A 14,791-nucleotide genomic window follows, 5' to 3' on the forward strand; every position below is an offset into this window, starting at 1 on the left:
CAGGAGCGCAATCAGAGCTCACTGCAGCCTCAACCTCCCCAGACTCAGGTGATCCTCACACCTCAGCCTCCCAAGTAGCTGAGACCACAGGCATGGACCACTATACCTTGTGGATTTTTGTATTTTTTTGTAGAGATGGGTTTTTTCCATGCTGTCCAGGCTGGTCTCAAACTCCTGGGCTCAAGTGATCCCACCTTGGCCCCCGAAAGTGCTGAGATTACAGGTGCATCTGGTGAGACAAGCTCTTTGTACTATAGAGAATGATGCAGTGGACATGGGTAGGAAAACAAAATGCAGTATAACTTATGATAGTGTTCTTAATCTGGTTTGAAGAGCAAGGTTCAGCTTGAGGAGACTGGAACACTCAGTCATAAGACGCTCTTCAGTGGAACAATAATTTTCAAAGTTTAGGTCTGGCAACTTCCATTAGTCATATTCTTAGATTTACTGAAATTATAGGCTAACTTTATCAGCCAGAATGTCTTTTTGCAGTGAGAGGAAGTTTCTTAAATAGAACATGAAACAGTTGTGTGCTGAAGGAGAAGTGATAAACAGGGATTCTGAGTTGTAAATTTAAATCTCTCATACTACAATGGCCAAGATTTGTCCCTCCCTTATTTTTGGATCAGTACAATTTGAATATCAAAAGTAAAATTATAAAATATAATCAAACACATATAAATATATAAAATCAAAACATGTTCCCTACCTACAGGCCCCAAACGGTCTGGCATGCCTGATACTCTTGTCGGCCTGACTACTGTCCCTCAAGCTCACCATGCCAAGTATTTCTCATCTTAGGCCTTTGGTCTTGCTGCTAGAAATGCTTTTTACTGAGATCTCTGAAAATGTTTAATGCTAGAAGAAAACCTGCTTGTGACTGAACTGAGTTTCATCAAGAACTTTTCACCTTGGAGAGTGGATTCTGCCCAAGCAGTTAGAATAACCACAATCATCCCCTCCCCAATGTGCTTTCTGCAGTGAAGGTGCTACTGAGTCCTGAGGGGTAAGGATTCAAAAAAGAAGTTCACTCAGCCCTGGATTCGTAGAAGCAGCACACACCTGGTAAGAATATGGCGTCATAGAGCTACAGTTACCCAGAAACCTGGAGCTTAGCGCGGGATAGACATCCGTGGGAAAGGCTCAAAGACAGGATCATTTTGGGGTGTTTGGCACTTCGAAACCAGCACAAACAATGCAATCAGGAAGAATAAAAAGGAAATTAAAGCTAATGCAATCACCTGATAGAAATTACTTTTGGATTTAGACCGTAATTTTGCAGTGATCGCTGAGGTCTGGCAGAGCCTCCTGCAGGCTGTCGGCGAAGAGGGGCAGTGGTGGTGGTGACGTGGCGGTGGCGAGAGGAGCGGCTGTCCACCGCAGTGCACCGCGACCAGTAGGCGCTGGCGAGTCGCTTACCTGTGGCCCAACGCGCTAGCTGTCCGCACCTCGTTGGTGCGCATTCCAGGCTGAAGAGCCTTGGCTCGCTGGCCTGCAGCACGTGGTAGGACAGCCACGCATTGTGTCTCGCATCTGCGTCTACCGCCACCACCTTGGTGATCAGGTAGCCAGGCTCGGCGGCACGCAGTACCATACCCAAGAGCGCGAAGCCATCGTGCTCCAGAGCTGGGGTACAGCACCCGCGGTGTGTTGTCATTGAGGTTGTCCACCAACACGCACAGGCTCATGTTGGCGCCGAGCGCTAGCTAGTCCTGGTCATGGGCCTGCAGCGTGAGCTTGAAGGCTCGCAGCTGCTCTTGGTCGAAGGCGCGCTGCCTGCTCATGGACACCTAGGACCACAGCGCCTGTGGCCACCATCGAATAGGGGACTTGGCTGTTGGGTCCTAAGTCTAGGTTGGAGGTGTCTACTTGCACACTATGGAGGCTTTGGGAAAATTGGTCTTGGCCACGTGGACGACGTAGGAGGCCTTGTAGAAAACCAGAGCATTGTCATTGACATCGCCAGTGAGTAGGGTGATGCTTGTTCTGGAGAAGAGGGTTGGCTTGCCTCGGTCAGTGGCAGTGATGCTGATGTTATACCTTGGGTCTGTTCCTGGCCCACGGCCCCATTTGTTACATGCATGTAGTTAATTATTGGAGGAAGATTTTTCTCAAGGTGCATTTTCTTGTATCAGACATGGGACCTCGTTTTCTCCTGAATTCAGATCTTGTCATTTAAAGATCTTCTGATTTAAATCTTGGACAGTCATTACTGTCCAAGGTGCAGAATCTTTGGGAATCATTGTGGAATTAGAAGTAAAAATCGCCTCTAGGATATTGTCATTACCTTCTAGAATTTCGGTCTCAACTGTACACTGGACAATGAGTCCCTCTCTGTCACCTGCTACCAAAATCATGGAAATTTAAAAATCTTTAGAAGTCCAATGTACTTAAAGTTTTCATTTCTCCACTATTTGATCAAGCCCAAACTAGATATGGGTACTCTGGGTTGTGAAGCCATATGTGATCTCTGCCTTGACACTCTAGTCCTGGTCGGTGGCCCTCACTCTCAGCACAGAAATGCACGGATGCACATCTTCCTGAAGACTGATGCTGTATACATCCTAGCTGAACACAGGGTTGTCATTGGCTTCAACCAATAGGATCAGGAGCTGAGTGATGCTACTTTGCTGGGGGGCCGTCTAAGGCTGCTAGCACTAAGGAATGGGAGCTCTGCTTTTTCTAGTCAAGTGGCTTCTCTAACATATGATCAACATATGTCTTTCCACTGTTGGTCTCTTTTACTTCAAAGAGAAATATAGAGCTGCTGCTAAGGTGATATTTTTGTAAGGAAATTCTCTCAACATCAGGATCTTCTGCAGGTTCTGTTGCAAACCTTGTTCTGAGCTGGGTCACCCAGAGATATGTAACTTAATAACATTCCTGCTGAACCATGGTGCATGATCCTTCACATCCTGAATCTCTATATTAATGTGAAAAACATTTAAAGAATTTTCAACTACTGTTTGTTCATTTTTTTGAGACAGAGTCTCGCTCTGTCACCCAGGCTGGAGTGCAGTGGTGCGATCTTGACTGATTGCAACCTCCGCCTCTCAGGTTCAAGCGATTCTCTCGTCTCAGCCTCCCGAGTAACTGGGATTATAGGCATGCACCACCATGTCTGGTAATTTTTGTATTTTTAGTAGAGACAGGGTCTCACCATGTTGGTCAGGCTGGTCTCGAACTCCTGACCTCGTGATATGCCTGCCTCGGCCTCCCAAAATGCTGGGATTACAGGTGTGAGCCATTGTACCCGGCCTTCAACTATTTCAGAGCTTTACGGTCCCACCTATAATTGGGGGGCATATCTGCTCCTGATCCATTCAGTCACTCACAAGTAAGTCTCCACTTTCTCCACTTAGAATGAAGTATTATTTCTCAGCATTAACCCAAAGCTTTCAAGCGGGCATGTCCTGGACACTGAGTCCCAGATCCTTGGCAAGGTTTCCCATCACCAAACTCTTGGCCAGCTCCTCTGGGACTGAATAATGGATCTGCATAAAGAATGCCCAGCAGGACAGAAATAGCAGGAAAGGAAGCATTAGTTGCCTTGGTTCTACCCAGCCTATTAGTCCATCACCATTACTCATCTCTTCCACAGTTAGAGTTGCTGCTGCTCCAGCCCAGATAAGCCCCTTTTCAAACTATTCTTGGATTATAGAGTATCCAGCCAAGAAGGAGCTGAATTCATTGCCTGTAAATCCATTCCGTTCCTGCTTATAATTTGTAGAACTAGGAGCCATAATAGGAATGTTGTGGGTCTGCTCTTGGATTTGCATTCCATGAAATTAGAAAAGCCACCAGGTGGGAACGTTTGGGGATTGGCCCATTTATCTCTGTTTCCACACTGGCCAACAGTGGCACTCTGAGTCCCTACTCTAGAACCGCAGCCTGAAGAAATGAGAGGACAGCGTTCTGTAGAGTTAGTTGAGAGCAGATAGAAAGACGTTTCTCACTGGAACTTGCAAGCTGAAAGGCAGTAGTGCAGTCTTGCTCCTGCAATAAAATATTCCTGGGAATTTATAACCTCAGTGATGTCAGCACATGAAGTCAAAGTGACGACTTATTTTTATTTCTTCTTGACGTTTGAGTATTTGTAGGCTGAGAATCTTTCTTTCTATTCCCCCCTCCATGCCTGGGCTTTACTTTTTCCATGGAACACAGTTTCAGAATGAATTGTTGGCTGAATCTTCAGCTGAAATTATATAGGAAGCTTCTAAGAGGTTTCACAATATGGATTTTTTTTTTTTTTTTTTTTTTTTTTTTTTTGGTCAGAGTCTCACTGTGTCGCCCAGGCTGGAGTGCAGTGGCATGATCTCAGCTCACTGCAACCTCTGTCTCCCAGGTGCAAGTGATTCTCCTGCCTCAGCTTCCTGAGTAGCTGGGATAACAGGTGCCTGCCACACAACATGGAAATCTTATGAACTGAGGCATCTATTTTCAAAATTTGACAAACAAACCAGGTCCTTAGCCTTTTAAGATAAGTCAGACAGTTGGCAGGATGCAGTGGCTCATGCCTGTAATCCCAGCACTTTGGGAGGCCGAGGCAGGCGGATCACCTGAGGTCAAGAGTTCAAGAGCAGCCTGGCCAACTTGGTGAAACCCTGTCTCTATTAAAAAAAATTTTTTTTTTTTTTGGGGACAAGTCTTACTCTGTCGCCCAGGCTGGAGTGCAGTGGTGCCATCTCCGCTCACTGCAACTCCGCCTCCCGGGTTCATGCCATTCTCCTGCCTCAGCCACCCAGGCACCCGCCACGACACCTGGCTAATTTTCGTTTTGTATTTTTAGTAGAGACGGAGTTTCACCGTGTTAGCCAGGATGGTCTCGATCTCCTGACCTCATGATCCGCCTGCCTCGGCCTCCCAAAATGCTGGAATTACAGGCGTGAGCCACCGTGCCCAGCCTACTAAAAATATTTTTAAAAATTAGTCGGGCATGGTGGTGGGTGCCTGTAATCCCAGCTACTGGAGAGGCTGAGGCAGGAGAATCGCTTGAACCCGGGAGGCAGAGGTTGAACCCGGTTGGCAGAGGTTGCAGTGAGCTGAGAGCGCACCACTTGCACTCCAGCTTGGGCGACAGAGTGAGACTCCATCCTCCCGCCCCCCCCCCAAAAAAAAGGTAAGTCAGACAGCTGCCTTTTATTAGGGTTTAGATATAGAGGAAAAGCCCGTGTAAAATAATTGGTTTTGCACTATGATTCTTTTTTTCCCTGAGACCACTTTCCAATAATTGAACTCAAGTATTGCATTGAGAACTTAGAAGGTGTACTGTGTGAAATACTTCAGAGAGCTAATGATGAACTAAGAAATTATATCTGCCCTCAATGACAGTACACAGAGTAGATCCTTATATGACATGTCTAAGAAAAATTATGGTGGTACTAACTTCTTTTACATACAGATTAAACTATTTTGTTTGATTCTATGGTCTCTTCAATGACAGTTTTTTAAAAACATTTTCCTGAACCAGAGCCCTTCCCTTATGCTATCCAGAAGTCTCAGCCTTTATAAAATATTTTTTCCAATTAGCTTTGCCAAAGGCTGGCTATCTTTTGCCATCAATATTTTAGGAATGCATCCTAAACAGTATGCCCTGTTATTGGTAATTTTCCATTAAGTATGGTTTCTTAAAAGTGAACTCAAAGTGGCTGGGCACGGTGGTTCACACCTGTAATCTCAGCTATTTGGGAGGCCGAGGCGAGTGGATCACAAGGTCAACAGATCGAGACCATTCTGGCCAACCCCATCTCTACTAAAAATACAAAAATTAGCTGGGTGTAGTGGCGCGCCTGTAGTTGCAGCTACTCGGGAGGCTGAGGCAGGAGAATCACTTGAACCCGGGAGGCAGAAGTTGCAGTGAGCTGAGATAGTGCCACTGCACTCCAGCTTGGTGACAGATCGAGACTCTGTCTCAAAAAAAAAAAAAAAAAAAAAAAAAGTGAAAACTCAAAGTGTAGCATTAGAGAGTAACTGTGTCTCTTTCTTGAGATTTAGCCTCATCAGTTTGATCAACATCCCTTCGAAACTATGTGTTTGCTTTTCTAAACCTGACATCTTATATGAGGATAAAGAAGATTTTGCACCAGAACTATTCAATTCATGATTACAGCTATACTCTGTTACATGTCATAAAGAAAACTGATACACTTTGCTCATTTGTCATTAGCCTTATAATTTATTGAAAAGTGATGTATGAGATTAAATACACTATAAAAGTGTTGTATAGTTTCCTTAACATTCCTATGCTATTGCTGCTTCAAAAAGCATAATACTTCTGGAAAGAAAGCAGTGGAAGAATGTCTTCTGACTGATTACATCCCAATTTTAGGTTCTATAAAACAGTGAAGCTAAAAATTTTAAATTATAGCTGAACGCTTTAACTTATTAGATGAAATGGATACATATCCACCTGTCATACACATAAGAAGACAAGAAAAGTCCTTGACATAATTTTATGACTGGAATCAGAAGAAATGTAAACATATCCAAACCCATTGCCCAGTTAGTCTCAGAAAACAATCAACACATATCTTAATTACTAATCCTAAATTATCAACAAGTGTCCTAAAAATCCTAAAGCTAAGCCATTAGTTTCAGTTCTTATATGGCCTAAACCAAATAATGATCACCAGCCTTCAGGTTTCGGTGATCCATTTTCTGGTGAAATTATCTAAGATCCCATTGAAGTAAACTGCTTCTTTAAAATAAGTTTCCTAGGATCCTTGTTTAGATTTCACTATGGTTCAGACAAAGAAAAAGTAACACTCACAAAATTGTCTCATACAAAAATATTTTCCCCCTCTTTTATGGCCTAAAACTGTGGCTTCTCAATCAAGAATGTACCTAGGCACTTAAGATTTTTAAACCAGCTTTCAAAAAATTTTAGAATAGTTTTATTTCCATCCACAAATCATTCCATTGTACCACATGGAGAAGCACAAAAATCATTATTACTTTTCCCAACAGGACATCGAGTGTGCTGGCATTGAAAATATAAATCCTTTTTTTTTTTTTTTTTGTCAACCACTAAAAATGGCTACTGTTAACTAATTGCATGCTGTGAATCAGATGATTTTTGTTAGCTCTAGCCATCACCAGGACCTTTCAAATTAGATATGATTATTTCTACTTTGCTGAAGCTCAAAGAGATTAAATAACTTTCTAAAGGTGACACAGTTAAGAAGTTAGCTAATTGCAAAGCTGCTGTCCTTCTACGACTTATCTGAAAATTCAAAATCCTGGTATCAGGTAATCCCCAGAGTACATTATTTGTTTATCCATTCATTCAACAAATATTTAATAAAGTCTATTCAGCTCAAACTGGAAACATAGTTGATTGAAATCACTGATATTTGAGATATCATTAGTCTTGACTATTATGCTCTAACTCTCAATGATTTGTTCCTAAATCAAGTTAGGTGAACAGAGGTCAGAATAATTAGACCATGTTAGCTTAGCTTTCCAAATCATTTGTTTTCCTATTATGTCTTTCTTTCTATTTGACTACATATGAGAACTGTCCATGTGATAAACATTTTGGTGGTTCCTACAAGACGATGGAGAAGGGAGGGTTCATTGTCCTCTATTTCTTTCAATATTACCTATAGAACGCTGTACTTATTAAATTTTATTTGAAAACTAATGTAAACACAAATTTAGAATGTTTAGATAAATTCAAATACTTTCTTTCAAAAAATCACACAAGTAGAACCACACACTCTATATTTTGTCCCCTTTTTTGGTCTCAGAAGCAGCAACTGCCTCATTTTAGAGCCTTTGGATGTCTTTCATTCTCTAAGTGGTATCCAATCTCTTTTCTGAGTTTTAATTATTGTATGTTTTGTATGTTTCACAGTAGACAGGCAGCAAACAAAGAAGAAAGAAAAAATAATTGGGATGTTATGTTTCCCTACACCTTTACAGAATTCACCAAAAGAAATCAGGCAATGCTTTTCAAAGAGTAATACACTTTAGCATTCAGTATCTGTAAACACTCTACAATAAGCATAAAGTTCTCAGAAAACACTTAGAATCTGTGCACGTTTCAGAAATTTTCCCTTAGTTGTAATAGTTATGGGGAATTTAATGTAGAAAGCAGGGGAAATTACTGCAAATTTGCCCCAGTACTAAAAAAGTACTCAAAACACATTTTGTTAATTCTGAATATTCCACAAAGTCATCATTAATATCATTAATGTAGGAAATGGGCAAAAGAAATGTCTAACTTGGAAACACACACAGATATTGTATTAATGAAATGCATAACAGAAGTGAAAAATAGTCTTTACTGTTTTTTGTCATGGCAATACAGGATATTGTATATTTAAGTGATAAAATTTTAAATGCAGAAGAAATAAATTCACTATATTTGGAAGTTCATAAATGATTTAAAACCATGAAATGACTTGGGATACTGAGAAAGTATAAATGGACATATCCCTAATGGCCAGAAAGAATTACTGCACTTTGAAAAAAACTAAATTCACTTTATGAATTTGCTAGCAATCTCAAGTGTAGTTAAAAGCCACTCTATTTATAAAAGTTTACTAAAATTTTATTTATATTTTCCATTGAATTAGATTTCTCCCCTCTAGATAAACAGATCAGTTGTTATCAGATGCTCTACACAAAACTGCTGCATGGTCAATGGGAAAAAAATTAAAAGTGGGAAAAGAGCATTACCATTGATAAATTAAGCTAGAAAATGATATAGAGTATTAATGTTATAAATTGTTAATAAATTATATCTATCATGTAAAATATATGTACATAAATAAGGTATGAGGGAAGGTGGCTGGATTGTTGTTGGTGTCTGTCACATATGTATAAATTTATTGATGTCTGCTTTATAAATTCCAGATGTGCTAAGGGATATATTTCTCCAGGCTCAGAAAAGAATATTTGATAAGGGCGGGGCACTGTGGTTCATGCCCCTAATCCCAGCACTTATGGAGGGTGAAGCAGGAGGCTCACCTGAGCCCAAGTTCCAGATCAGCCTGGCCAACATAGTGAGACTCCTGTCTCTACAAGAAAGTGATAGATAGATAGATAGATAGATAGATAGATAGATAGATAGATAGATAGATAGACAGACAGATAGATAGACAGATAGATAGCAGGGCTGTGGCTTGCAACTGTAGTCTCTGTTACACCGGAGGAGAAGGTGGGAGAATTGCTTGAGCCTAGGAGTTTGAGGCTGCAGTGAGCTATGATCGTGCGGCTGCATTCCAGCGTGGGCGACAGAACAAGAAAAGAAAGGAAAGAGAGAAAAGAGAGAAAAAAGAGGAAAGAAAGAGAGAGAGAGAGAGAAAGAAAGAAAGAAAGAAAGAAAGAAAGAAAGAAAGAAAGAAAGAAAGAAAGAAAGAAAGAAAGGAAGGAAGGAAGAAAAGATTTGATATAAACTCACCTGAATTAACGCACGACTGTCTTTAGAAAATACCGAATCACCTGACAGCAAAAGGGACTCGCTTTTTCCACCGCTCTCCTGGCTGACGAGCGTGTCTGCATAGTTGGGCTGGGGCAAGATCGGGTGACTCTTGCGCGAGTCCGAGGTGAGGGAGACCTCGTGGGAATAGGTCTGCAGGAAAGCCTGCACCCCGTCCACGCCCACAAAGTGCGACGCCGGGGCTCCTGTCAAGCCGCCTTCTGAAGCCTGCAGCAGGCGTGACTTGTGCCAGCGCCGCAGCCTGAGCTCCAGCAACACGATGACGAAGGCCAGGAAGACGCAGGAGACCGCGGCCACCGCCACCACCAGGTACAGCGTAAGGTCTGAGGTTTCAGAATTAACTGGAGACTCGAGGCTGCCGAGGTCCGCCAGGACTTTGGGGATGCTGTCGGCCACGGCCACCGTGAGCGTGACGGTGGCCGAGAGAGGGGGCTGGCCGTGGTCCTGGACGGCCACCACGAGGCTCTGCTTGAGCGCATCTCTGTCCAGCAGGGCTCGCGCTGTGCGCACCTCGCCCGTGTGCAGACCCACCGCGAAGAGTCCTGGCTCGCTGGCCTTGAGCAGGTGGTAAGACAGCCAGGCATTCTGGCCCGAGTCTCTGTCCACCGCCACCACCTTGGTCACCAGGTAGCCGGGCTCTGCGGAGCGGGGCGCCAGCTCCACGCCAGTGGAACCGTCTGTGGGGAGGGCGGGGTACAGGATCTCGGGCGCATTGTCGTTCTGGTCCAGCACAAACAGACTCAACGACACGTTGCTGCTGAGGGGCGGATGCCCGTTGTCCCGCGCCATCACTTTCACTTGCAAGTCTCGCAACTGCTCGTAGTCGAAGGAGCTCAGCGCATACAGTACCCCAGAGTCGGAGTTGATGGACACGTAGGACGATAGGGGTGCCCCTTGGACGGTGTCCTCAGCCAGGGAATAAGTGATCTGGGCGTTCTCCTCACAGTCGGGGTCGTGGGCGGTCACGGAGACGAGGGAAGCTCCTCTGGGATTGTTCTCTGGGATATAAGCGGAATAGGAGGCCTGAAGGAAGACCGGCGGGTTGTCGTTGGTGTCTGCCACGTTCAGCAAGATGTGAATTTCCGTAGATAGGGGCGGGGTTCCCCGGTCAGTGGCGGTCACTGTGATGTTGTAGCTAGGAACCTAGGAACCTGTTCCCTATCCAAGACTATGTCTGTGACTAAACTATAGTAATTTCCGTAAGATTTTTCTAATTTAAAGGGCAGATTTCCTTGGATGAAACAGATCACCTGTCCGTTTACCTCAGAATCTTGGTCATTTACATTTAAAAGGGCAATTAATGTCCCTCTGGGAGAGTTTTCGGGAACCGAGCTGGCGAGAGAGGTGAGGACCACCTCTGGGGCGTTGTCGTTCACGTCCAGAACAGTGATCAGGACTTTGGCTCGCGCAGAATATCCTGCATTATCCATTGCTTGCACTTCCATCTGGTAGAATCCTGACTCCTCGTGATCCAACTCCCCTATTGTTGATATTGTCCCTGAATTACAATCTAGTTTGAAAACTTGGGCCGCCTTGTCGTCCACATACCGGAAGGAATACCTCACTTCCGCATTGACTCCTTCGTCAGGGTCGGTAGCGTTGACTACAAGCAGCTGCGTGCCCACGGCCAGATTCTCCGGAACGCTCGCGCGGTACTCCGGCTGGGCAAACGCTGGCGCGTTGTCATTCGCATCCAGAACCATCACGCGGATGCGCGCAGTGCCTGTGCGCACCGGATCGCCCCCATCCGAGGCCGTAAAGACCAGGTGGTGAGCAGCCTTTTCTTCGCGGTCCAGGGCGCGTTCCAGCACCAATTCGGGGTACTTACTACCGTCGGCTCCATTTTGCACGATCAGGGAGAAGTGAGTATTCGGGCTGAGCTCTGGAGAGAGTTCTTCCCAATATCCGGGTCCCAGGCGTGCGGTAGAGGGAACCGCATATCAGTGGCTGCGTTTTCACTGATTTTTATTTCTAATTCACTTTCACGAAAATAAGGCGCATTGTCGTTAATGTCCCTTACTTCTACTTCTACTCCATATATTTTCACTTTATCCTCAATCAGAATGTCTAGATTTAATTGACACTTGATGGCCCCCATACAGAGCTCCTCCCGGTCTATCCTGCCCGCCGTGACCAAGCTGCAGCTGCGCGGGTTCAGGGCGAAAAGCTGCGTTCTACCTCTGGGGACGATGCGGACTCCGCGCTCCGCCAGCTCCCGGGGCTCCAGCCCTAGGTGCTTGGAGATGTCGCCCACCCTAGAGCCTTTCTCCAGCTCTTCCGGAACTGAATAGCGTATCTGGGTGCATCTGGTCTCCCACAGAATCCCCAGGAGGATTCCCAGCAGGACCAGATCTTTGCAGTCCCGGTGCGGTCGCTCAGGAATCATTCTCATCTTCCTCCAGAATTATTTTCAATTCTGCCCTTAATCACTGAAGTCAGGAGCAGTTCTTTCGCCCCTAGAATGGGACAGTTTGGAAGTCAGAGCTCCTCCGTTGTTTCCTCATAGTCCCAGAGATGGTTCATTCCTAGCTATCTGCTTTGTGCTTCAGGCGCGTGCAAGGCGAGCAGGATCTCCGCTTTTCTCTCCCCGATTGGTGAACAGCGGCGCTCAGAGTCCTAACCAATTACTGCACAATCTTGAACTTCCAGAAAGGATATTTCGTTTTTATATCTTAAATAGCTCCACCTACTGTTCTTCAAAAGGGGATGGAAATCTACAGTATTCGCTTTAGAAGAAACTTCAGTGAGCTTTTTTTTTTCCCCACCCAATGAGCTTTTTTTTTTCTTTTTTCCCCAATGAGCTTTTAAATGAATTGGAAGTTTCTGTAAACAATTATTTTAATCTTATAATTTTAGTGCATCTGCTTTGAGATTACTGTTTCCCCAATACACCTATCATGGGGGATGTCTCTGGAGGAGTTTCTCTTTTTTGACATATCATATAATAGAATAATTTAAACTTTCTGATTCAGCTATAATTTGGGGAAAGCGTTTTTAAGTAGATTCCTTGAACAAATCTGAATGGAAGGATTACTTTACCAGGTTGTTGAAATTTAACGCTTAAAAATCAAATTTTCATGAAAATATGGAAACCTAAAGATGAGATATGTGATTGTATACATTATCAGAATCACACTTAACAAGAACCCAAGTGAAAAAGAAACATTTATATTTTTAGCATAAAGTGGAAGTATTCCAACTTGCATTGACTGGAAATAACGGAAGTACTCCAGGATTCTATTAATACATTATATTTCAAAAATATTAAGTGTTGAGGAAACTTAGTAAAAGAAAATTGGTAGTCCAAAGAATGTTACACTTACCTTTTCCTGGGTAACTGACCTAATTGTAATTACTGAGAATTACTGGTAATACTTTTGGAAGCCCATCAAAATATAGGGAAAAAATTCTGCCTAAGAAATAACTGGCTACTGTACTTTCATGAGCATAAATATTTATACTGTAAGGATAAGATGTTTGCTAGGCATAAAATAAAATAATATATTTTAAATTGGGAAGAAATATATAGGTAGCTGTGAGAAAAGATCAAACGCAAAATTGAGTTTTCTTGAATTACAAGAATCACAAGTAAACGTAACTGAATATTATCAAATCATTACCATGTTCTTATTTTTTTAAGCTTTTTTCTCTGCCAGGCACAGTGTCAGGCAACTGTAGTCTCAGCTACTCTGAAGATTGAGGTGGGAGGATTGCCACCGCCCAAGAGTTTGAGTCCAGCCTGGGCAACATAGTGAGACTTTAATCTCAATTTTTTTTTTTTTTAATAAAAAGCATTTTCTCATGCATTTTCCTCAAAATTTATAGTTAATGGATTAAAGAAAAAGCCTTATATACTCAAGATATTGATGTCCCAAGAAACACCACAGGAAAAAAATTTATTCTTCAATTAAAATATCTCAATGACAGCAGTATCATAATACCCACTTCTCACGTGTGTGTGTGTGTGTGTGTGTGTATAAAGAATGTCTCTGGGTGGGGCGCAGTGGCTCACACCTGTAATCCCAGCAGCACTTTGGGAGGCCAAGGCGGGCGGATCACGAGGTCAGGAGATAGAGACCATCCTGGCTAACATGGTGAAACCACGTCTCTACTAAAAATACAAAAAATTAGTAGGGTGTGGTGGCGGGCGCCTGTAGTCCCAGCTACTCAGGAGGCTGAGGCAGGAGAATGGCCAAAACCTGGGAGACGGAGCTTGCAGTGAGCCACTACACTCCAGCCTGGACCACAGAGCGAGACTGCGTCCGAAAAAAAAAAAAAGTATCAGGTAAAAATGGTCAAAATACATGAAAGCTAATAATGAAGTTACTTGCCCACACAGAAAGGAGTAGGAAATATTAAGAGTGAGCAAACAAACCTGAAGCAATAGTAGATATAATATGTTTAAGATTTTCTTGCCAAAATATTGGTTTGAAAATTAAACCACACCCATTTGTAAAAGAAAGACATTCATTGGAACTCAGGTGAGTAGGAGCAACAGAGTTAGAGCTTATCTTGTTATTCTCTTCAGTGAAGCTTGCTACCAGAGAAACTTCATTAGAAAGATCTTGTGGGGGGACTGTTTCTGGTGTCACTGTGAGAAAATTATTATTATTATTGTTTTTTGAGACGGAGTCTCGCTTTGTCGCCCAGGCTGGAGTGCAGTGGTGTGATCTGGGTTCACTGCAAGCTCCGCCTCCCGGAACTACAGGCGCCTGCCACCTCCCCCGGCTAGTTTTTTGTATTTTTTTAAGTAGAGACGGGGTTTCACCGTGTTAGCCAGGATGGTCTCGATCTCCTGACCTCGTGATCCGCCCGTCTCGGCCTCCCAAAGTGCTGGGATTACAGACTTGAGCCACCGCGCCCGGCACGGTGAGAAAATTAAATCTTCTTTTTCTAGAATCCGAGGGAACATACAGATTGCAGGAATAAAGCAAAGTTCCCTCATTGTAGTTGGGAGAAACCCCGGTCGAGTCTCAGAACACAGGCCAGGGTGAAACGAACCCCAGGCAGAGGGGCTGGACAAGGCGACCGCCAAAATCACTGCGAGGAAGAAGAGCATAGAAATCAAGGCCAAGGCCACGACCAAGTAAATCTGCAGCTTTGCCTGGGAATTAGAGGCCACAGGACGGTCAATGAAGTCTGGCAGTGCCTCCTGCAGGCTGTCTGCGAAGACTAGGTGAAGTGTAGCGGTGGCAGAGAGGGCCAGCTGTCCTCCGTCATGCACAGCAACCAGCAGGCGCTGTCGGGCCCAGTCACTGTAGCCCAAGGCACGCGCAGTGCGCACTTCGCCCGTGGGCAGCCCCAGGCTAAAGAGCCCGGGCTGGATGGCCTGCAGCACGTGGTAGG

General features: G+C 44.0%; 1 protein-coding gene across 1 annotated transcript in view; it reads right to left on the reverse strand.

Moving 5' to 3' along the window:
- Positions 1-14,357, reverse strand: part of LOC112424091 (protocadherin gamma-A12-like) — a 90,113-nt gene extending 75,756 nt beyond the window's left edge. Inside the window, 3 exon segments of the mRNA XM_024788238.2 lie at positions 9,407-10,588; positions 10,591-11,330; positions 11,333-14,357. Of these exon segments, the coding sequence (XP_024644006.2) occupies positions 9,407-10,588; positions 10,591-11,330; positions 11,333-11,837 (2,427 nt within the window). The 5' untranslated portion in view covers positions 11,838-14,357.
- Between the last annotated feature and the right edge of the window lie 434 nt (positions 14,358-14,791).

This window comes from Macaca nemestrina, chromosome 6, assembly GCF_043159975.1.
Source record: "Macaca nemestrina isolate mMacNem1 chromosome 6, mMacNem.hap1, whole genome shotgun sequence".
Taxonomy (NCBI): Eukaryota; Metazoa; Chordata; class Mammalia; order Primates; family Cercopithecidae; genus Macaca; species Macaca nemestrina.